Raw genomic sequence first — 24,727 nt, forward strand, 5'->3', positions numbered from 1 at the left:
CCATAATAATGACTATATGGATTATACGCCACCTACTGTTGAATGGACACGGGTAGATAGTCAAACAGGAAGTCCTCCCCTATATAACCCTTTTTACACAGGAAGGACCTCATTTTTGTAGCAAAGCAATTAATATCCCACAAAAAAGATGGGAGGGACCTCTGTATCCCGTGATTCACTCCTATTTTCTTTATCGTACATCACTGGACACAGAGTAATATGACTATATGGCATGTTATAAAGCAATGCACTTGAGGTGAGGGAGACAATCAAAGAAACTGCCACCTGAGAAGGACTTCTTCTGCCACACAAAACATACTGTGGCCAAAGCAGTATCATCAGTGGCTTTGATATCTGTGAATGTATGAATAAAAGATCGTGTAATGGCCTTAAATTCCTGAGCCACTGACATCTGATGGCTGATGGCCCAAGATGCCCTTTCAAGCCATAGGCTTGAATAAATAACTGGTGAATCCAATGAAAATAGTTAACCTGGATGCCTCCTGCCCATCTTGGGCTCTATCAGCAGCACAAACCAGGATTCCTGACCTGTGCTGACAAGACAACTAATTCTGACTGCCTGAAATACCTCCAGAGTGTGCAGTGATCTTACTCACGCCAACTGAGGATCAGGAAAGAAGGTAACACATTGTCTTGATTCCAGTAAAAACTAGTCACCACTCTAGGCAAAAAATGACTGAGGAAAATCACCTCATTAGGATGCGAGACCAAGAATGGCTCCCTGCATAAAAGAGCCGCCAACTCTGACAATCCACTTAGTGAAGTGATAGCCACCAAAGAAGCCACTTTCTGAGATAAACGATCAACAGAATCCCCGATTGGTTCAAAAAGTGGACTCTGCAAGGACAGTCAAGATCAAATTCAAGTCCCAAGGACACAAGAATGGCCTGACAGGTGGGACTGTCTACGTTACACACTGTAAGAAGAATGAATCAACGAGTGAGAAACAACGGCCTATGGAAAAAAATGTATAGGGATGAACTCTGACCCTTAACGGTACTTAAGGCCAATCTCCTTTCCCCTACCGATTGGAGAGAGAAATAGAAAATCTCCCACTCACATAATTCTGTAGGTACCACTTCCTGGCTTCACCCCAGGCAAAATAATATTTCCAAGTCCTGTAACTGAAGTTCCCGAAGCTGGCTTCCAGGGACTCAACAGTGCTGAGATACAAGACTCAAGACCATTAGGTCCCGCTGGACTGGGAGTGACCAAAGAGCGACCCCCGCAAAACTTGCTATATCAGTGTACCAAGCCCTCCTGGGCTAATTCGGCTAACACCATTATCAGTGTTACCACCTCCTGGATACTTTGCAAAAGATGTGGGAGAAGTGGAAACAGGAAAAGAATCAAAAAAAGGCAGAACTTGCCCCTAAGATGTTACCAATGCATCTGCTCTTATTGTTGGTGGGACTTTTGACCCGGACACAACCTGTTCCCACTTGTAGAACTTAGGATGTAGTAGATTCACCTGCAAAGTTCCCCCTGACATTATTCTATACCTGGAATATGTACTGGTGAGAGACAGCACTTGTAAATGTGGTTCATCTTCCTGAGCCGCATGATTGGTGGCACCCTGGTGGTAGATATATATGCGCCTGAAGAGGCATTTCCGGATTAAACCTACAAACTGTTTGTCCCCACATCCAGAGCAAGGCGTACTGGCCCAAAGTTCCAAGATATTAATGGGCAGTGTTTTCTCCTGTGTGGCCAGCCTGAAGAGTAGAGTCACAAAAATAAAAAGACGATTCTGCACTGCAATTGCAAAAACCCTCCATGAGCCTGGAAAAAAAACAGCACATGAAGATATGCGTCATTGATGACTATGGACCTCGAAATCCACCTCTCGGTGGAAGGTCAACACTAAAATTGACAGAGCCCATCTGAAACAGAAGGATGTCTAGCGGCTTAAGATCTTAGGTAGACCTTATGTCCCCATTTGGTTTTGGGACTGCTACCGGCCGAGTTATCTTTTTATTTTTTATTTTTTTTAATAATGAGCCCATACCTCTCCTCCAAGAGTCAAATGCAAGGCAAAAGACTGACAACTCTGTGACAGACCCCATAGGCCCAAAGAGGCCTACCTAACCTACCAAGCTTCTGTCAGCTAAAGATGGCGCAAAAACACCTCAGACTGCCCCAAGCTCTTTTGGCCTGAGATACTCTCAAAACACAGCAGCCACAGATGCCTGCCTCACCCAGGTAGGGAAAAGCTTACAGTATCTTGTATTCCCAGGTAGTTTTCCATCCATATACCAACCAGGCTTCATCCTGCTTAGGCTTCGATCAACAGATTAGGCATGATCAAGGTGATGCAGCCGTAGTCTGATGAAAAATGAATGTGTCAGAAAACACTGCAATGCCAAACACCACAGTGGCTCATATGCACCTGACACTACTGTCCATTGGGAGAGGTGGTCACCGCCAGATCACTGAACCTGAGCGCGGTGCACTTGCCTCCACCGGCTGCCTCTCTTGTGGAACCATTTAACTGGTATAACAGGTAAATAACGTAGTAGCATCTATATTAGCCAACCTAATAAGTTGGGTTACCGGTATGCCAGTACCCAGGTATGCTGTTATGTAGGTAAGGGGGTATGCAAACATGCAGGTATACAAGTATTCTTGCCATTCATGCATTTGTGTATGCAGTTCAAGGCAAATAAGCACATATGTATGTTTACCAAGGCAAATAAGCACATATGTATGTATCCCTAAGCAAATAAGCACATATGTATGTAGTCCTATGCAAATAAGCACATCTGTATATGGTTTAATGTAAATAAGCACATATATATGCAGTTTAACCATGTCAGCCTTGGAAGAATTTACCCCCTTCCTGACCAGAGCACTTTTTGTGATTCGGCACTGCATCGCTTTAACTGACAATTGCAAGGTCGTGCGATTCCTGTGTAAATGGCAGTAGCAGTGAAGGGGTTAACCACTAGGGGGCAGTGCATGGGTTAAGTGTGTCCTGGGGAGTGTTTCTAACTGTGGGGGGCGTGTCTACGTGTGACACGTCGCTGATCTCTGCACCTGATCACAGGGAGCAGAGATCAGTGACACTGTCACTAGGCAGAACGGGGAGATACTTTTTTACATTAGCATCTCCCCGTTCTTCCTCTCCATGAGGTGATCGTGGGTATCCCCGCAGCAATCCAGCCCGCGGGACCCACGACCTGACTCATGGAGCCTGCCAGTGGCGGCATGCGTGCGCTGGCCGCCTCTTAAAGGGAAACGTACGGGTACATCAGTTTGCCTGCACGAGCCCTTCTGCCGGCGTATATCGGCGTGTATGCAGTTCAAAAATAAACATATACGTATGCAGTACAAATTAAAACATACCAGCCTGCGTTTAAGCAATATGCTTTTATGGAAGCATGCAAGTATGTGCTTATGCAAATATGCACGAAAATATGTGTATGCAAACACGCATTTATGCAATACGTGCCCACGGAAACATGCCTTTACGCAATAAGCATGCGTTTTTGAAACATGTTCATGCACACATGCATTTACACAGACGTTTCTATGCAAACATGTATCTACGCAACATAACTATGCTGACATGCGGTTACGCAGACATGTGTCGATGTATACATGCATTTACGCAAACGTATATCTTTGTCAATGTGTGTTTAAGCAAACAAGCAACCACGCAAACACGTATAAACATTTATGCACACATTTACACAACACGTGCCTATGAAAACCTGCGTCTCCGCAACACACATCCAGGCAAACGCATCATCACGGCCAGCCTTGGGAAGCTACATGCCGGGCAGATGGCACCACTTGCTGAACCTGCCGTCCACATGGTAAACATGGCCACCCCTCCACTTCCTGCCTGTATAGAATTAGACCATACTGAGCGAGCCTGCGCCCTCTAGTGGTTGGAGGGGAAACAGAAGCCCACTCTCCTAAGAAGTACACAGAGCATGATTAAACAGCACACTGCCCCCAGTGGCTACTGAAAGAAGACCAGACAGTCAAATCTCTTAAAAAAAAAAAAAAAGAGAAACTGCAAAAATGCAGACTTAGGCCGCGTACACACGGGCGGACTGTCTGTCCAACTAAGTCCGTCAGACAATCCGACAGACAGTCCGTCCTACTTTTGAATGAACGGACTTGACCACACACGATGAACAGACAGTCCGCTGAAAGCTTGCGCGATGACGTGTACAGCACGTACAACGGGACTAGAAATACGACGTCCAATACACTGCAATGCAACCTTCGGCCGTGTAAATCCTTTCTGAGCATGCGCCATACTTAGTCCGTCCAACTTGCCTACTCACGAGCGGACTGTCCGCTGAAACCAAAGTTGGACGGACAATATTACGGAAATTCCGAAAGACTTAGTCCACCAGACTGTCCGCTGAAAAAGTCCGCTGAAGCCCACACACGAGCGGACTGTCCGCTGAAACACGTTTCAGCGGACCAAGTCCGTCAGACAGTCCGCCCGTGTGTACGCGGCCTTACCATTCCTGCTGCAGGACTCTGAACATAACAGAAGTCCAACCTTCATCAATCACAGCAGGGTATGTCATAAAAGACCCTCAGGGAATGGGTCCCCCTTAATCTAGGATCCACTCCCTTGGACCTGTACAGCACCCTGCAGGTAAGCACCTTGGTCAGAACAAACACTGCAAATGGTTCCATTACGCAGGGTCCAGTTCCCTAAGGCTGCATTACAGGCAAAACCTTGAGGAATCTGCCTTTTCCCATGAGGCTCGGGTACAATCCATTTTGGCTGACAGCTTTTTAGAATGGATCCGACTGAAGTCCTTGATTCTCAGTAGAACCGTTCCAGACCTCCAAGTATGCTCCAAGAGCACATCTATCAAATTGGTGACCACCACCTTAAGATAATGGCGAAAAAACTGAGGTCCTTCCTGTATAGGAGGGGTTTTATAGTGGAGGACAGCCTGTTTGACTATCTGCCAATGTACATTCACCAATAGGTGGTGTATAACCCCTATAGTCATTATTAGGGTTGCTCTCTGTCCCATGATGTACGATAAAGAAACAGCGCCACCAGGATCATTGTAGTCTCCTAGACTTCTATCTTAGTAGATACTTCTACTTAGTAGCTGTGGCTAATGTTTTACTCGTATGTAAGCATACATACTGTATCTGCCCTAGAGTGCTTTGACCTGGCTACAAACCTTTCCAACTTTCGATTGAGGCATGATGCCAAAGGATTAGCACCAGGAATTCCCCCGCACTGATAGATTTGTTGTAAGACTTCCAAGTGAAGTACCCATTCTCACTTATCCAAAGCTATTCAACTGAGAATGGTCCAGTTGCCAGTTTTCCATCCCTGATAGGTGTACTGCACACAGAGCCAGCATATTGCTCTCTGTCCACCTCAAAATGATGTGCTAGAAAATTTGAAGTGTCATTATTGGTCCCCTGATGATTTGTATACACCACCTTCATTGTACTGGGGAACCTGTCTGCTCATAAGCCATTCCTATGGTTTGTCTGATCCATCTAGCCACTGTAGATCAAGATGTCTGCCCTCCCTTTCTAGGGCCGCTAAATAGAACCAAAAGATGACTCGACTTACTGAAATCTTTCACTCTAGCTAAAGTATGTCGGCAAGCACCTCCTGACATCTAATAACTTAAATTTTTCCTCTCCTTTGTTTTTTGGGTTTTCACAAAAGGAGGGTAAAATGATCTCTTGAGATCTATGAAAATGAGATGCGACCTTAGGAAGATATAGTGGGTCTTGTCTTAGCACCAGTCTATCTTCAAGTACCAACAGAAAAGGCTCCTTAATTAACATGGCCTGTAGGTCGCTTACCCTTCTGGCTGTAAAAAGGCTTAACGTCAAAAATTTTACTGAGATCTCCTGAGTTGGTTCGAAAGGCGCTTTCGCCAGTGCCTCCAGGACCAGTGTTAGATTCCAAGGTGGGAATCTATTAATTTTAACGGGGGTTAACCTCTCCCTTGCTAGTAGAAAGCTCTTAATCAGAGGCTCTAGTGCGAGCCTCTGGTCCAAAAATACAGAAAGGGTTGCAATCTGTACTTTCAAGGTGTTCGGGGCAACCCCCTTATCCAGCCCAGCTTGCAAGAATTCAAGTACCACTGGTACAGAAGGATTAGAAACCTCTCTATCCTGACAGTTCAGATAAGAGACAGCTGTCACGTTGTCCAACAGGACTTGGACCTATAGTCTCTGAATCCTGCTTCTGAAAGCTTTCAATGCCTGACCCACCACAAGGAGCTCCCTGTGGTTGGAGGAGGCCCTTGCCTGAGTTGGGGTCCAGGATCCCTGTGCTTGGAGGTCCCCCAAGTGAGCGCCCCAACCACTAGCATCAGTGGTAATCCTTATAGAGTTCCACTGGGCCCAGGGATGGCCCTTTAGGGAGGCCCTTACCCTTTCTGGAATGGACACCTTTCCACCCAGTGACTCCCTTTTTTTGTCCCAGGAGGATAGTAGGAAAACCTGCAACTCCCTGGAATGGAGCTGAGCCCAGGGAGCTGCTGGAATACAGGAGGTCATCAAGCCTATGACCCTCATAAGCTGTCTGCGAGAGCAGTTCCTGGGTTACATTAGAGTGCAGACTGCGGTTACCACTTTTAACCTTTTTCCCTCTGGGAGAAAAGGTGTCCGAGCGCCTGTATTCACCAAGTAACCTAGGAGAATTTTTATTTGGGATGGTATGAGAGATAATTTCTCCTGGTTCACTATCCAGCCCAAGGTCTCCAAAGTGACCATCACTCTGTCTACGTCTACTCTTACTTGTTCTAGAGCAGGGGTCTCAAACAGGCGGCCCTCCAGCTGTTACTAAACTACAAGTCCCATGAGGCATTGCAAGGCTGGCAGTTACAAACATGACTCCCATAGGCTGAAGCATGATGGGAATTGTAGTTTTGCAACAGCTGGAGGGCCGCCAGTTTGAGACCCCTGTTATAGAGACTGCCCATATACCAGGAGGTCATCTAGATAGGGTATAAGGGACACCCCCTGTAGATGCAGGAAAGCTACGACCTCTGCAAGGACCTTTGTGAAAACTCTTGGGCTTGCAGTTAAACCAAAGGAAGAGCTTGGAATTGCCAGTGTTGTATACCCTTGCCTGTAAGGGATTGGTGTTCCCAGGCAAATCAGGGTATGGATATATGCGTCCCTCAGATCTAGTGTGGCCACAAAAAGCATCCTTCAATAGATGCTTGCGCACCGTGTATATGCTCTCCATCCGAAAGCTCTTTTGTCGCAAAAACCTGTTCAGTTTTCTGAGGTTTAAGATCAGGCGAAATTTCCCTGATGGTTTTTGGACTACAAAAACATGGGAGTAAAATCCCTGGTAAAGCTCTTCCGGTGGAACAGGGATGATCACCTTTGGGTTCGCCAATTCCTGAAAGTTGTCCAGCAATCCTGCTGCTCTCAAAGTATCCTTGGGGAGATGGGTCAGAATAAAGTTTTGAGGGGGAGGGGGAGAGACGTTCTAGTCGATATCCCTCTGTCAAAATCTGTAAGACATAGGGGCTTTCAGAGATCCTCCTCCACTGAGGGATAAAGCAAGAAAGTCTCCCCCTTACCCTGGTGTCACTTTGACTGCTTGTTGGTGTCTTTAGGTCCATAAAAGAGCAGGCCACCCATCTTCTATTCATGTCCTTCTTAGCCTTGAATTGGCCCTGGTTACAGGGGGCACAAAAAAAAAATGTTGCCCTCATCTCTCCTGGCTTTTATCTGGAATTTTTTCCCTTTTTCCGCCGATCATGGTAAGACCTGATCCAAGCCAGGCCAAAAAAGCTGGGAACCCTCAAAGGGCAACCCACAGAGCCGTGACCTGGACATATGGTCCCTTTCCCACGATTTAACCCACATAGGCCTCCTTGCTGAGTTAAGGAGAGCTGCTGATTTAGCCATGGTCCTAACAGTTTCAACTGCTGCATCTGCCAAGTATGTCACAGCCTTGCTTATTATCTCTAGACAGTCTGTGACTTCTTTGAAATTACTCCCTCTAACAGCCGGAGAGCCTGCCCAGCCAAGCATCCACATTCCTTGCTACACAGGCTGACGCCAAGGCAGGAGCCATGGCTGCCACATTGGCATCCCACGCTCTTCACAGTAGCGTTTCAGCCCTTCTGTCCATTTGGTCTTTAATGTTACCCGAGTCCTCAAAAGACAAATCAGATTTCTTAGGGACCTGTTGCAGGGCTGCGGTCTGGAAATTTTCCATCCGCTGATATCTGTCTTTTGGCGTGCAGTACTGAGGTCCACCAGCAGGTGTCTCCTGGAAGTTTCAAACTGTCAGGAGAGCTTTTCCCTGAAGATGTTGTCATCTTTGGGCTGCAGTACTGGCATCCACCAGTGGATGGATCCTGGCAGTGCGGAGCAGACAGCACCTCCTGCAATCAGGCGTCACTTGAGGCAATCATAGGCCTATAAATACCCAGCAAGCACTCACATGTTTGCCTTGGTTTTGTCCTTGAGCCCTGACCTGCATCCTGATCCTTGATTCCTGCATCCTGAACCTGTTGTATCTGATCTAGTCTATTCCTGCATCCCTGGAACCTTGTCCTGCAACCTGATCCCTTTCTCCTTGCCCCCCCCCCCCCCCCATCTGCTAACCTCCTATTTAAGACCCTGGCCTAGGGTTGCCACATCACCCCTTTAATCCACACACATTAACTACACAGGTTCTGTGGCTGATTAAGGTGGCAATTAAACTCACTTGGTGCCTTATCTGCATTCAATCAGCCTCAGAACCTGTGTAATTCGTATGTGTCCTGGATTAAAGGGATGATGTGGCAACCCTACCCTGGCTTGACTATGATTCTGGTGTCTCCTTTGTTATATATACTGGTTGGTTGTCACTGTTATTTGGTTTTCTCACTCTGCTTGGTATTGGTGGTGTATTCACATTATATGCATTTATCTTAATAAAATCACTTACTTTCACCTACTTATGTTTGGTTTACTCTGTCACAGTCACACAGTTCTGGTCACATCTGGTTTATGACCGAAACCAAGGTCATCCCTGACCAGAAGTGGCTGCACAGAGGAACCATCTCGGTTCTGTTGGCTTCGCTGGAATGAATCCTAATGTGATTTCTTATTATGCTCTGCTGGCATCAGAGTGGCGAGTATCTCCACCAGACACTGAAATAGTGGACCAATGACTAGCTTCTTGAGATCATCCATTTGGCCCACTCCCTGGTTGACCGGGGCTGTATGTTGTTTAGGGATATGCAGCCTTTGATCCAAATATGTGCTGAGCTAGCCATGTGTTCCAAAGACCGGTGATGATTTTTCTCCCCCTTTCAGTGCTGATCAGGTGGAGTCTCTGGTGTGGCTGTTAGAGGATGATTCTGCGTGCTTTTTTGAGCACTATGCCATTTGTCCTCAGCAGAAGCTTATGAAATGTATTCACTCAGTACCCTTGTTAGACAGGCAGCATGTGATCCGTTCTTTGTTCAACCAATACTCTCAGCATGGTCTGATAAGTTACAACCAACCCACAACAAACCACCTCTGCCATCAGACACTTGCCTGCCCAAAAGTCAGTTTCTCCATCACCTATGCCAAACCCAGTAGCAGCCCATTATACGTTGCTTCCAACCAAATACTCATATCCGGTCTCTGCTCCCTGTACCTATCCGGTCTCTGCTCCCTCAACCCACCTGCCTCTTCTCAGATGCCTACTAATCCACAAGAACTTTCCCCAGCTGCTGTTACCTCCTCTCTGCCATATCTCAATCCTCCTTTCCAGTCTGCTGCGCCCCCACCTACAGAGCTTCAGTGACTAAACCAAAGAAAAAAAAAAAAGTTTTTCCCAACCAAAACGATCCTGCCATTAACCCAACCTGCCTCCACACCCACCAATCTGTTCCAGCCCAAAGAGCCAGATGTATTCATGCCAGCTGCCCAGCCTGACGTGCCTGCTGCCCAGCTCGATGACCCGGAGCCCGCTGTCTGCCCTGAAGTGCATGATGCCCAGCCTGATATACCCCTCTATCCATTGTTCTGCTTGATGCCATAGACTATGGACAATTACAACCAGTTGGAGCGTCCGGAGGCCGCTCCTTTGAGGGGGGGTACTGTCAGGAAATGTTCCATCCCCTGATAATATCTGTCTTTTGGCGTGCAGTACTGAGGTCCACCAGCAGGTGTCTCCTGGCAGTCTGGAACTGTCAGGAGAGCATTTCCCTGCTGATGTTATGTCATCTTGGGGTTGCCGTACTGGCATCCACCAGCGGATGGATCCTGACAGTGTGGAGCAGACAGCACCTATAAATACCCAGCAAGCACTCACATGTTTGCTTTGGTTTTGTCCTTGAGCCCTGACCTGCATCCTGTTACCTGTTATCCTGAACCTCGATTCCTGCATCATGAACCTGTGGTACCTGATCCTTTCTATTCCTGCATCCCTGGAACCTTGTCCTGCAAACTGATCCCCTTCTCCTTGCCGCCCCCCCCCCCCATCTGCTGAACTCCTGTTTATGACCCTGGCCTGGCTTGACTACGATTCTGGTATCCCCTTTGTTATATATACTGGTTGGTTGTCACTGTTATTTGGTTTTCTCACTGTTTGGTATTAGTGGTGTATACACATTATATGCATTTATCTTAATAAAATCACTTACTTTCACCTACTTACGTTTGGTTTACTCTGTCGCAGTCACACAGTTCTGGTCACATCCGGTTTATGACAGCTGCATATAATTTGGGTGTCTTAAAGAACTTCTCTTCTTCCTCCCCAAAAGGCAAACCTCCTCTTCCAAGTTTTGAGCTTAAGGACCATTCTCTCTGGGACCTTCCACTCTCAAAATTACCTCTTTCAGAGCTTGATGAACAGGGAATACCTTGGACTGAGGCTTACCCAACCCCCTATACATCGTATCACTGGCTGTCGCCTGAACTGGAGGTTCTGGGATATCCTCAGAAGCATAGCTTGCCCCGAGTAACTGTCCCATGGGGAAAAGGCATCTATTACTTCTAGGACTATCACTATCCTGGCTCTCAGTATGAGTCGTCGTCCCCCCCCCCCCCCCCCTTCTCATGCGCTTTCATCTGACTCCTCCGGATCCTCTAACTCATCTACTCCCGAAGCAAGAGGATTCTCGGACCTCTGTCGGCTGAGCCATCTTGAGATGAGGTACCTTCTCTAGAGGACAGTTTCTCTGCCACTAGTGCTAGTCCCTTCTTTAGATGCTATAACTCTTCAGAGATTGGAGCATATAAAGCATCTCTGACTGTACTGTAAGGAAGTCCCTCATAACCTGTGAGGTTTTCTTTCCCTACAATTTATGTATGCATCTATAACAAAAAGGTTTAACATGATCTTGTGGGAGCTTTTCATTGCAATACCCACAACTTTTTGGTCGGAGGGGGGGGGGGGGGTTACCCTTAGCCTTGTGAGCCCCACTGTCATGAAAGGGTCCACCCGTTGGTGGTGCTGTTGATCTCTTGGATTGCAGTACCAGTGTCCACCAGCGGGTGTCTAACACCCAGGGCCTGTAATAACCTGCCTCCTGGTGGCACTATTGGATCCCTGGACTGTAGTACCCGCACCCACCAGCGGCTGTACTCCGGCAGTGTGGAGCAGACAGCACCTGCTGCGATCAGCTGTTACGCGAGGGTAATCATCAGTAGTCTTATAAATACCTGGCAAGCCCTAACATGCTTGCCTTGGTATCGCTCTCTCCATGGGCCCTGACCTCTGAACCTGAACCCTGTATCTACCCGACCTGTTCCTTTCCAATCCTGAGCCCATCCTGGACCTGTTGTCCCTCCTGCCACCTAGATCCCTGCTCTGCAGCCCATCCATCCGTCCCTACCTATCTACTGATTCCCCGGTGTATGACCTCAGCCTGGCTTTCGTTGACCTCAACGAAAGTATGATTTCAGCCTGGTTTTCGTATATATATATAATTTCCTGTTGTGGTTGGTAGTGCACTGTTTATTATAAATAAAAGGAAAGTGAAAACAAACACTTTGTTATTTCACTCAAATGCTTTCTGGGTTTCCTCTGTGCAGTCCACACAGTCTGGTCTAATCATTCCCTGACAGTATACCAAGGCCATCCCTGACCAGACGTGACTGCATTGAGGAACCATCCCGACCTGTTAGTCTGCCAATATGGATTTCAATGAAATCTCGTATTATTCTCTGCTGGCAGAAGAGGATGGTGAATATTGTCGCCAGCTTCTAAAAAGGTGGACTAGTGACCAGCTGATGGAAACCATTCGATCAGCTCATTCCCTGGTGAATCAGGGCTACATGTCATTTGAGGATGTTCAGCCCTCTATCCAATTATGTGCAAAGCCAGCCCTGTCATTTTATCCCGAAGGAAGTGATGATTTTTCTCCCCCTTTCAATTTGGGCCAAGTTGAATCTCTGGTATGGTTGTTAGAGGATGATCCAGCCTATTTCATGGAATGTTATTCCTCTTGTCCACAGCAGGTGTTGTCTGATTGCATCCATTCAGTGCAGTGTCTGGTTAGTCAGGCTCTGTGTGAATCAGTGTTTGTTCAACCTGTGCATTTAGCCAAGCCACAACCTTCCAGCCCTGTCATTAATCACCTGCCTTCCCAAGTATCTATCTCCCCATTGCCTATGGCAACCTCAGCTACAGCCCAGTCTACTCCACTTCCTACCAAATACTACTATCCTGTCACCAAGTGTTGCACCGATCCTGCCTTCAATCCACCTGCCTCTTCTCCTCCACCTGTAACAGTCCCACAAAACCCTCCTCCTGCCACTGTTCCTTGGTCTTCCTTTTGCCCAGATACGTTCTTTTCTTACAGCCCTGCACCTACATACAAAGCTGTAGTGGCTAAGTCAAAAAAGAAACAAAAGTTCTTTCTGACCAATCCTGCCAGTAACCCAACCCGCCTCCGCACCAACCAACCCAGTCCCAGCTACCCAGCCCGACGTTCCAGTTCCAGCTACCCAGCCTGACGTTCCGGCTACCCAGTCGGACGTCCCAGTGCCTGCCCTCCAGTCCAACGTGCCAGCCTTCCAGTCTGATGTCCTGCTGCCTACCTTCCAGTCCAACGTGACAGCCTTCCAGTCTGATGTCGTGCTGCCAGCCTTCCAGTCTGTCGTGCCAGCCTTCAAGTCTGATGTCCTGCTGCCAGCCTTCCAGTCTGATGTCGTGCCAGCCTTCGTCTGTCGTGCCAGCCTTCCAGTCTGATGTCCTGCTGCCTGCCTGTCCGACGTGTCAGCCCTCCAGTCTGATGTCCTGCTGCCAGCTTCCCAGTCTGAGGTGCCAGCTTGCCAGCCTGATGCCCCTGCTTGCCAGCCTGATGCCCCTGCTTGCCAGCCTGATGCCCCTGCTTGCCAGATTGACGTCTCTGCTTGCCAGCCTGATGCTCCTGCTTCACAGATTGATGTCTCTGCTTGCCAGCCTGATGTTCCAGCTTCCCCGATTGGTGTCTCTGCTTGCCAGTCTGATGTTCCGTCTTGCCAGCCTGATGTCTCTGCCTCCCAGTCTGATGTGCCAGCTCCCCAGCCTGATGCTTAGATATTGGTGTTCCAGTCTGAAGTGCCCGTGTCTCAGCCTGAAGTTTCGGTGCCCGCTACCCAGTCTGCGGAGTCGGTGCCCGCTACCCAGTCTTCTGAACCAGTGTCCATTAACTGGCCTGTTAAGCTTGTGCGCGTTATTCGGCTTCCCAGCCCAGTACCTGGTGTCCAGCTTGCTGAGCCGGGGCCCGTCACCCAGCCTGCTGGGCCGGGGCCCGTTACTCGGCTTGCTGGGCCAGTGCCTGTGATCCAGCTTGCCCTTACAGTACTTGCTGTTCGGCCTAAGGACCCAGAGATTACTGCCCAGCTCGACGGCCCGGAGCCCGCTGTCTGCCCTGATGTGCCCGCTGTCTGCCCTGATGTGCCCGCTGTCTGCCCTGATGTGCCCAGTACCCAGCTTGACGTGCCCTTATCCGTGGTGTGGTTTGAGGCCATTAACTTTGGACAATAACACCTAGTTGGAGCGTCCGGAGGCCGCTCCTTTGAGGGGGGGCGGTACTGTCATGAAAAGGTCCACCCGTTGGTGGCGCTGTTGATCTCTTGGATTGCAGTACCAGTGTCCACCAGCAGGTGTCTTCTAACACCCAGGGCCTGTAATAAGAGGACCTACCTCCTGGTGGCACTATTGGATCCCTGGACTGTAGTACCGGCACCCACCAGCGGGTGTACTCCTCCAGTGTGGAGCAGACATCACCTGCCGAGATCAGCTGTTACGTGAGGGTAATCATCAGTAGTCTTATAAATACCCGGCAAGCCCTAACATGCTTGCCTTTGTATCACTCTCTCCATGTGCCCTGACCTCTGAACCTGAACCCTGTATCTACCTGACCTGTTCTTTTCCAATCCTGAGCCCATCCTGGACCTGTTGTCCCTCCTGCTACCTAGATCCCTGCTCTGCAGCCCATCCATCCGTCCCTACCCATCTACTGATTCCCCAGTGTATGACCTCGGCCTGGCTTTCGTTGACGTCTCCGGTAGTTCCCATTTATTGTATATATATATTCCCTGTCGTTGTGGTTGCTAGTGCACTGTTTGTTTTCACTTCCCTTTTATTTATAACACTTCGTTATTTCACTCACATGCCTTCTGGGTTTCCTCTGTCCAGTCCACACAGTCTGGTCTAATAATTCCCTGACACCCTTGAGCAGATTTACTGGGTTCTAAGGAGACAAGACAAGACAGAACCCATATATTAACAGCCTGTACTTTTTCTCCTGCCCCCCCCCCCCCCCCGAAGGGATGTGGGTAAGACCCCTCTTAAGCCACCACCTACCAGGCAGAGGAGGACTCACCACCCATGGCCTCCTCCTGGGTTGATGGCACCGCTGTGTCCTCCTCCTTCTGTTCCAAGGAGCCCTGTTGTGAAGATTCAGAAGGCATGAGGGGTGTGTGGGACCTCTGTCTCACTCCACCGGGACTTTATGGCCAGGATGCCGGTGATCCTGGCCATTTTAGCGTAGACCTTAACCGGAAGTGATGCCACCCGGAAATGGAAGCAACACCATATTGCTCCACCCGATTAGAACGTTCACACCTATCACAAAGTTCAAGCCCTGTACCATCTGCTCACCAAATCCACATACATGCTAGGCCAATAACGGAACTTGTCCCACAGTGTGGGGGGTTCTGGCAACCAGTAGGGACCACCCTGGCCTATCTCGTGTTTATTTCTGGATGTATCTAGCACCCTGCTACTGCAGGTGGTTCTATACCCAGTAGGTATCTAATGCAGAGCGGTATCCACCAACGAGCAAAAGACAAAATCCAATCTCTTGTAAAACGGTGCTGCTCTTTTTATGTCTTTCAAGATTGAGTTTTTTTATACCTCATGATAATATTAGTTTCAGAATGCATGGTCATGAAAAAAAGTATAAGTATGTTATGTCCTAGCTTAGCACATTAATATGCTACAGGATATTAGAGATACATATTGCATGATAGGACCCTGCAGTAGCGCACATGTACAGCAGGTAACATGACAGAAGAAGGAAGCAGAAGAGGAATGATGAAGTCAACAGTGTGCTACATCACCTATACTGTTCAATCAACAGAAGGGTGATTTTAGATCCCGCTATAGAGCTGTGGCTACAGTAGAGGCCCCAAACCCTGGCTTTGCTCTCTGGTAGGGGTGGCTGGATCACAAAGTTAACCGCAGAGATATGTATCCTTTTGGCAGGTAATGAAGTTCCCACATGTATTTCAACTGTTCATTTAGCTGACTGCAGTTTGGCTTTTTACCAAGTCATGGGAAAATGTAAAATCACATCTTCATTTTAATGCATAGATTTCTGTAAAACAAACTTTTCAGTCCACGCCTATCTTGCAATAAATCAGGGGACATCTATATACTCAGTAAGTCCAGAGACTATGAAATATGTACTCCAGGTCAGAAAAGTTAAATTTTATTTCCCATATTAAGTTTTACCATATTCTGCAGCTTCATACAAACACAATAAAAACATTTATATGAATACTCCCATTGGAGCTTGCAATTTAAAGTCAATACCACATTCATATACGCATACATACATTCTCTTTGGCCAACGTGGTGTCAGTTAACCTGCCAGAATGTTTTTGGGTCATTTGAGCATACGATTTCATAAGTATCAATGAAAGGGTCACAAACTTACAAAAAAAAAAAAAACATACTTCCTCTGAGTTTTTGCTGTTATCCCAATTTTGGCTTTCTCCGCCGAGTAAATCATATACATAGAATAAACAGACTAAACATGCAGCCAGTGAAGTCTGAACAAAGCAGGCAGTTCCATCAGTGCTCATCAAAGTATCTGCAACCCAACTAGGAAAAATCTGCAGTATATAAGGAGCCATGAATGAAGAAAATGCCAATAGGTTTTTAGTCCTGCCAAGAGGCAATCTGAAAGTCCTTCTTTCTGGTAATGAAAAATTACAGAACAAATTACTTTAATTCGACTGCGAATTCAGTGGCAAAGCTTCCTTATTGGATTGTCGCTGTTCACCTGGAGTTGCTTTTTATATTGTGTAAAAAGATCATAGAAATGTGTACAAAAGGAGTACCAAAGAATATCAAAAGAAGCCATCATTGTCCTTGGTGTCTACAAACATTCTTCACATAACAAGGCTGTTCTCTTTCTGGGATATATTATTAGGTCCTGCAATTATTTTGCTATAATTTTTCTGCTGTTCCTCTTTGAATGAATCTTTTACTTTGTCTCTTTTTAGTCCACCATCCCTAAATAAAAATAAAATACAGCATGATGATTCAAAAAGCAGTTTATCAGGACAATCAAGGTAAAATTCATTTTTTGTACAATGTTTGTGAAATGAGAAATCTTGCAAAATCACATATGCAGTCCATAAACCTGCTTGAACCTATATTCATGTATACCACTTCAAATTTCAAAAATTAAAGCTTTTTTTTTCTCTCTCAAATCAATGTATACCACCATTTGCTTTAATTTTCTTTACATTTCCCTTTAGCTTTAAATGTAATTTTATTTTAAATGTAATTTTATTCCATTTTCTTATCTAAACCTAAAACCAAAAATGTAATATATGCTGATTTAGCAGTCTTTGATGTGGTATCAAGTGTTAGATTTATTTTTCAGGCTAAAAACATTTTCAGTAATTACAGAAGACATCTGTTGATCTTACCAAAAACACAAGTGTCCTTGTCAAGCAAGGCAAAAAGAACAAATCTCCTTATCTTTCTTGAGTACAATACAAATCTCATCATTCCACCATGTAATTTAGATGAACAAAGGCAAACATTTTTAGTCCATTCTGACAATTATGGCTATCACCATAGATACAATGAAGAAATTAATGTAGACCCTAAGAGAGACTTAAACCGGGTAAACACTAATGCCACATACACACGATCGGAATATCCGGCGGACAACCCGCCGGACTTTGCAGTGGAGGTCTGCCGGACTTTCCGGACCTGCCCACACATGACCGGACTTTTCTGGCGGACTAGGTCCGGCGGACAGTCCGCCAGACTATTGAAGTGAACAGACTTGCCCACACACTGACTAAAGTTCGTTCATTTTGAACGTGGCTCCAGGGTAGACGGAACTAGTGCAGGAAGTCAATGTCGCCGCCTCCATCGGCGAGATTGACACATTGCTAACCCCGTCACCTGGTATGGATTTAAAGGGGAACCCCTACACCAATAAAAACGGCATAGGGGTCCCCCCAAAGTCCATAGCAGACCCTTATCTGAGCACCTAGCCTGGCCGGTCAGGAAAGGGGGTGGGGACGAGCGAGCACCCCCCCCCACCTCCTGAGCCGTACCAGGCCACATGCCCTCAACATGGGGGATGCTTTGGGGAAGGGGGGGCCCTGCGGCCCTCCCACCCCAAAGCACCTTGTCCCGATGTTGATGAGGACAAGGGCCTCTTCCCGACAACCCTGGCCATTGGTTGTCGGGGTCTGCGGGCTTATCAGAATCCGGGAGCCCCCTTTAATAAGGGGGCCCCCAGATTCCGGCCCCCTACCCTATGTGAATGAGTATGGGGGACATGTCTCTGTACAGAAACACCGTGTGGTTCATGAAGGGGCTCCAGGAGTACACCAACCCCTTTGGAGCTACTTTGGATTAGAACCTTTGGGAGACAGCTGGAAGTTCGTTGAGGCCTGTGGAGTTCGGTGAACCAATCCAGAAGTTGGACAATAGAGAGTACATCGGCTGTTCTGAGTGTGACCCACGATCCAATGTGTACGAGTTCTTTGTAACGTGTGGAGCCTTTACAAGCTTGTATGACACATTTGCTGTATGGTATTTTGTGTCCACCACTTTTGGTAAGAGTACCTACTTTTTTCTGTGAAAAATCCTGGCTGATGGTTGAAGGCTTTTACGGTTTGGGCACACGGAATATTTGAATCTAGTCGGTTTACCACTTGCTCCTGTTGGACATTTTAATCATTTGTTCAAATATAGACTGTCATTTTTTTGCTTCTTCAAAATATTTTTCACTAAATAATTTTTACTTATTTTTACCTATTGAGCAGCATAACATATATTATGCATGCTGTCATTGAGTAGGTTGTTTCACTGCTAATCCTATTAGGTTTAGGAGCTATTTATATCTAGTTACCTCACATTTATATGTTATCCTAGCGCTACATTTTTTGGTTATATACAGTTATTTGACTTGGTTTGTTTGTATGTCAGCTGCTGGTTTGTGTTATTTCACATTTATTATTTGTATTGCAAAATTACTAGGTAGCGCAGCGTTTTCCCCCTTTTTTCTTCACTCACAGTGATTTCTCCCGCTGAGCTGTTGTGTACTGACAGAACACTCTGGTCAGCACTCTCTGCCATTGGCTAAGAGCATGATTGGCAGTCAGTCGGCTGCTGGTTTTCCGAAGCCGGCTGAACAACTGGCTTCTGTCGGACAGAATGACACAAGGGCAGAATGCCAGCAGTTTTTTTTTTGTTTTTAACTGGCTCCTGACATTCTGCCCATATGTACGGGGCTTTACATTAAAAGCAGCATGGGGTATAAAAAACCCCCTAATACTAGGTGGATGCAGCCTCAATCCAATGCTGTATCTGTCACCCGCCAACTCTGCATTGAGAGCTGAACAATCAAACACCGCTGATCGCTCTGACTGTCAGTCACCGGCTCTCTGCCCCTCTGGCGTTCACTGGAGTTCTGGGCTGTGGAGGGGAGGGAGCAGCTGGCTTAGTCTCGCAGCAGCACAGCTGAGAGGCTGAGCCAGCTGCCAGTCTAGGTCCATAGGTGGACCCAGACTTTAAAATCTGTATCTTTCCCCAGCTTGGACCAGTTAAGTGATATCAGTCGAGCCCAAAACCAGGTCACAGGAGTGAAGAACAAACACTCCTGTGATCCATAGCAGAAGAAGGACCAAAAAAGCTGCTTTGGCCATACGGACAAAACTAAAACTGAAAATTATTACAGCCACTACATCTAAAGAATGGTAAAGCAGCAATATTACATTTTGTTTTTGGGTGCAGATATGCTTTAATAGAATAACTACTTGGGTGTAAATGAATGTCTGTCAGGGATATTGGAGAATGAAGCTTTCAGTCTAAAGTAAACACCTAGAAAATGCATGAGTCATGCCTTTCTAAAAGTCAAACTCCAGAGGAGAAAGGTTAAACCCTTGTGTACTGTCACTTATGTTTCCATTGGGAAAATTTCCTTCACTTCCTGTCCCAGTTATGATGACTGCAACATGAAATTAGGAGAACCCCCCTGCCAATAAACAGCTCCCCAGTAGAAATCTGTACAGAATGTATCTGTTCTGTCTATGATTGCCCTGGACAGCCAAAAACTGCTGGAAAACACACATTTCGGCACCGGAATTTTGAGATGGCATGTACCACTGTACTGCAGAAAATGAGCCTTAGTTCTCCCCCGGAGATACTACTTGTAAACATTTTACATGAATGACATTTTGCAATATGACAGACATTGCATTTTTTTTTGTTTACATTAAAATATATGCGGCAAAAAAAGAAAAATTTTTACCATGGCAACTCTACCAGTCCACCTTGTTTCGCAATTGCAGACTTAACTCTGTTGGCAAACTCAACAGCATCTTCTCCCTCCTGCAAATACAAGGAATATACTTTTCATTTTATTATGCATTAATATAAGTACAGTAAAACCTCGGATTGCAAATAATGCGGTTTACGAGTGTTTTGCAATACGAGCCGTTTAAAAAAAAAAAAAAAAAAAAAAAAAACATGGCTCGATTTGCGAGCATCATCTCGCAAGACAAACAGGATTCAAGCCTCTGGGGTGCGCAGTACCGCATGTGGCCAGAGGTGAGGGGGCACCGGTGAACCTCGTAGAAACTCAGAGAACCTCGGAAACACTCAGTTCCCGAGTTTCTCGTAGCATCTGAGTCTTAGGCGCCCCCCCCCCCCAACCTCTGGCCAGATACGGTACTGCATACAGTGACACTGGAACTAATTATCTGAGTTTGCATTGATTCCTAAGGGGAAACTTGCTTTGATATATGAGTGCTTTGGATTACAAGCATGCTTCTGTAACGGATTATGCTTGTAATCTAAGGTACTACCGTACTATATAATAAGAAAGAAGAAAAGCATGTGTGTGTACTTATTACAAATTCATTTTCTTGAAGCACACTGAAAGATGCAGGAGATTTCAGCTCATGGTTATACTGGCACCTACAGGCGAATCAGACACTGCCAAAAAAAAAAAAAAAAAAAAAAAAAAAAAAGACTCAAGGCCAGCCCAGGATAACCCTTCCTACTACCGACAGGCCTAATTTTTGTAGCAAGCAGAACAGAGAGCATACACGTGGGGACTGTGTCTCGATGGATTCCAAGAAAAGGAGTTTATGTTGAGTATAAGAATCTTATTTTTCTTGCAAATCTAGGTAATCATTGTTTCCTGCTGAAAAAGCCCAAGCAGCACCCACAGAAGTAGGGACAGTGAGCATTTATCGGAAAGGATGAAGCCCAATCCTTCAGACTGAGTTTACAAATGTATGGTGTGAATTTCAGGTCCGTTTTCACTGTGAATTTCCAGGGTAGTAGTTTAGCTGCAATTTAGATATGGTTCAAATTTTAGAAGCAGGCAGTCGTCGGCATTCTTCATTGCTGGTTGCCAAGGACCAGGCCGGCAAACCAGCCGCCATGTCCTTAAAAACCGATGACTTTCTTTATTGCTCTTGCTCTAATACCAATAGCTCACATATGTGGTTTGAACATTGTTTACATATGCGTACGTGACCTATGTATGCATTTGCTTCTGTGTGCACTTTGTAATGGGAATAGTGCATGACAGGTCCTCCTCTTCTCTAGGCTGGAAAGCCTGAGAAAAAAAAAGAAATAAAAAAAAAAAAGAAGGATCTCAGGCTTTCCAGCCAAATACAACTACAAATACAGTGTTAACAACTGCCGGGGGCCGGACATGATGTCAATGCCGCTCCTGACCTCCGAGCGCCATATTGATGACCAGGGACCATCTGGTCCTTGGTCAACGCTATGGTAAATTTCTGCCTCCGGCAGATTCCTTCTCCAGCTCAACTCCCACCGCCTGTAAATGAATTGGCTAATTTAGCAGAACACCAGCAGTGTTTGATTTTTTTTTTTTACATTCAGCTGATGAGTCAACTGTTAAGGATGTGGCAGCCAGCTTCCTGGTCCATTGCCTAACAGCCAGCAAATGTTAAAGACACCAGTGGCCACCGGCTCCAAGAATTTGAATCCGCATCTAAATTGCAGCTGAACGGTTGAACAGTTGCTTTGGAAATTCGCAGAGAAAACTGAAGGGAAATTCACACCGCACATGTGTGAAGTCTGTTATGTCCCATTATTCCTGGAGTTCTAGTTTCATTACAGATACCTAGTGGTGTCTGCACATACATTTTCTTTAACGGAGCTCTTCAATAATGCAAATAGTGACTTCCATTCTAAAGTCAAAGCCCACTTAGTTCTTATTACAACTACTATTAATTATTGAGGGCATAAACAGATGTTATTTGAGTATTAGATAGCTTCCATCCTTCTCAGCCAACGGTTTTCCTCACTCTTGTCTGTAAACTTTTTCACATAGATCATCACACATCAACAAAGTGTATTTTGAACAGAATACAGTGTTCATACATTACCTTTCTAGTCATTGGAGGCAGGTACCACACATTACAATTGATGGCCCAGCTTGTCATCATTCTCAGTAGGTAGCTTACCATGCTGTATTTACCGCTATTCCAAAATGCATCTCCAAATTGTGGGTCATACTACAACATGAAACACACGTGAATTTTTAAGATGTCTCTAGGAAAACACACTACAAAGTATAAGGTTTCTATATCCCTCAGATATTTGTAAAATAGCTCAAAGTTATTTGTAGTAACTTTTAAATAAAAAGGACTAAAAGGATAAACCATTTGAAAACGTAGGAATCAAATATTCCTGGTCATTTTTACGTGACAATTTCCTAGCAAGCCCTAGTTAGGTTAGAAAATGCTTTAGGTGAAGTCCATTTCATTCATACATTATAACATTTACAAACTTCAAAAAGGTAGTCATCTACAAAGACAATCGTATACATGTCAAAGTTTTTTTCTTAAAGAATCCCTCCACCCAAAGTGATATTTTAGTTGGATAAGTAATGGACAGTCAGCCCCAAGCTTCTTCTACATCTTAGATACTCCCAACAGCAAGCTCTCCTTGTATTAATTCCCTTTGTTCCCGTTCATCTTGGATTTTTGTGTATTTTCATTTATCTTCTCCTTTTCTATAACCTCCATTTTATACTGTGAAAAGAAAAATTACGTGATGCCCTTGGAATTTGATTCTCATCTGGAATATGATCCTCATCTAAGTCACAACAGAAACACAAGGTGCCTTCAAATGTTGTGCAGGTAGACTGATAGAGCTTTTTTTGGTGGCATTTAATCATCACTGGGGTTTTCATTTTTTGCTATTTAAAACAAAAACATGCCAAAGATTTAGAAAAAATATATATATATTTCTTAGTTTTTGTTATTAATGTTGCAAATATTCTTTCTTTATAAAATTAGGCCAAAATGTATTCTGCTACATCATTTTAGTAAAAAATAACCCAAAACAGTGTGAATTCTTTAGTCTGTCTGAAAGTTAGTGTTTTCAAACTATGATATACATCTATATATACACATATAAAAACTGATCAGCCCTGATTACTGCCCATCTCAGACCCTAAAATGCCAGGGCAGTAAAAATACACCCCCCCCCCCCCCCAGCATGACCCTATTGTGTAAATTAGACAGTCTAAGCTATTTAGTAAGAAGCATGGTGAGTTTTTTTTAAAGATGTGCCGTTTTTTTTAATTATATGGTATATAGGTTGTGCTGATCACTATTTTTATTCATTTTTAATTTAGTGCATGGTATACACTTTAGGTCTAGCAGCAATTTAACGGATATACCACATTTAGATATCATTTCACTTTGATAGCACGAGGGAACCCAAACTTTTTTATAACCATATGTGTGAAACTTTCACAGCCTAGATGCACCTTCGGGCATTCAAGGGGCATATATTATGCATAAATTACACATATGCTTGACTGCCCATTACATTTTGGAGGCCATGGAGCACAAAGACAGTGGAAACACCCACTAGATTACCACATTTTGGAAAGAAAACACTCCAAGGTATTTTCTCAAAGACATGAGTCTTTAGAAAATTAATTTTTTGTGAGCAATTTAATAATGTAAATGTAATTTATTGAATGGGTGTGTTCAATAAAGACATAAGAAATTAGAATTGTTTGTATGCTATCAGCTTAAAAACAATGGGGGTTATTCACTAAAGGAAAATCCACTTTGTACTGCAAGTGCACTTATAAGTAAAGCCGCTGTAGATCCGAAGGGAGACATGCAAGGAAAATAAAAAAAACAGCATTTTAGCTTGCACATGATTGGATGATAAAATCAGCAGAGCTTCCCCTAATTTCAGATCTACCCCTTAGATTGAAAGTGACTGCACTTCCAAGTGCACTTGCAGTGCAAAGTGGATTTGCCTTTTGTAAATAACCCCCATTGTGTCTGTCTGTAGCTGCAACTTAGGCAAGAACCAGATCACATTTTATGGCAAAATACTGCAGAAAGCCAGTTAATTACACGGAGTTCACATATTTTTCATGCTACGGTAAATTAAGGAAAAAAATAAAATAAAAATAAAAATCGCACATGAATAGGCCTCATTTCAGCCACCTCTCAGGCAGATATTGCGTGCCAATATTCTGCACATTAAAAAAAAAAAAAAGGGGGGGGGACTTTATCACTGTTATTGCTGTCCCAAGGAATGTAATCATCCCTTGTGACAGGTACTCTTTATGGAGGGATCAGGGGTGTATAAGACCTCAAACCCCCCCTCGGCACTTGAAAGTATTCAAAACGTCAAGATCAGCATTTTTGAATACGTCATATATTTTTTTAAACCGATGCCTTTAAGATGCCAGTGATCCAGGAAGTGATGTCATGACATAGTTTCTGAGTTACTAGATCCAAAACAACAATGACGTTTTGTTTGGGTCTTTGGCCAGCCGGCGATCGTGCCGACTGGTTGCCCAGGCCTCCCGGTGGGACGGGAGAGCGGCGGGAGGTGTACGGACGTAATAACAGCCGAGTGGCTGATGATCCGCAGCTGCAGGCATTTCCCCGGTATAACTCCTTGAAACAATAAATCGGTAATATTGGGTACGTTTGTGCCCGACACTTAAAAAAAAAAGTGAATATCAGCCGCTGATAA

General features: G+C 45.3%; 1 protein-coding gene across 1 annotated transcript in view; it reads right to left on the reverse strand.

The window, feature by feature from the left end:
* Positions 1-15,889: 15,889 nt before the first annotated feature.
* GPAT3 (glycerol-3-phosphate acyltransferase 3) overlaps positions 15,890-24,727 on the reverse strand; it is an 87,753-nt gene continuing 78,915 nt past the window's right edge. Inside the window, exons 10-12 of the mRNA XM_077476416.1 lie at positions 22,099-22,227; positions 19,983-20,062; positions 15,890-16,714 (exon numbers count right to left, since the gene is read on the reverse strand). Of these exons, the coding sequence (XP_077332542.1) occupies positions 16,591-16,714; positions 19,983-20,062; positions 22,099-22,227 (333 nt within the window). The 3' untranslated portion in view covers positions 15,890-16,590. The remainder of the gene's footprint in view (positions 16,715-19,982; positions 20,063-22,098; positions 22,228-24,727) is intronic.

This window comes from Lithobates pipiens, unplaced genomic scaffold (assembly GCF_037356315.1).
Source record: "Lithobates pipiens isolate NorthernLeopardFrog02 unplaced genomic scaffold, aLitPip1_a1.2 Scaffold_13, whole genome shotgun sequence".
NCBI lineage: Eukaryota > Metazoa > Chordata > Amphibia > Anura > Ranidae > Lithobates > Lithobates pipiens.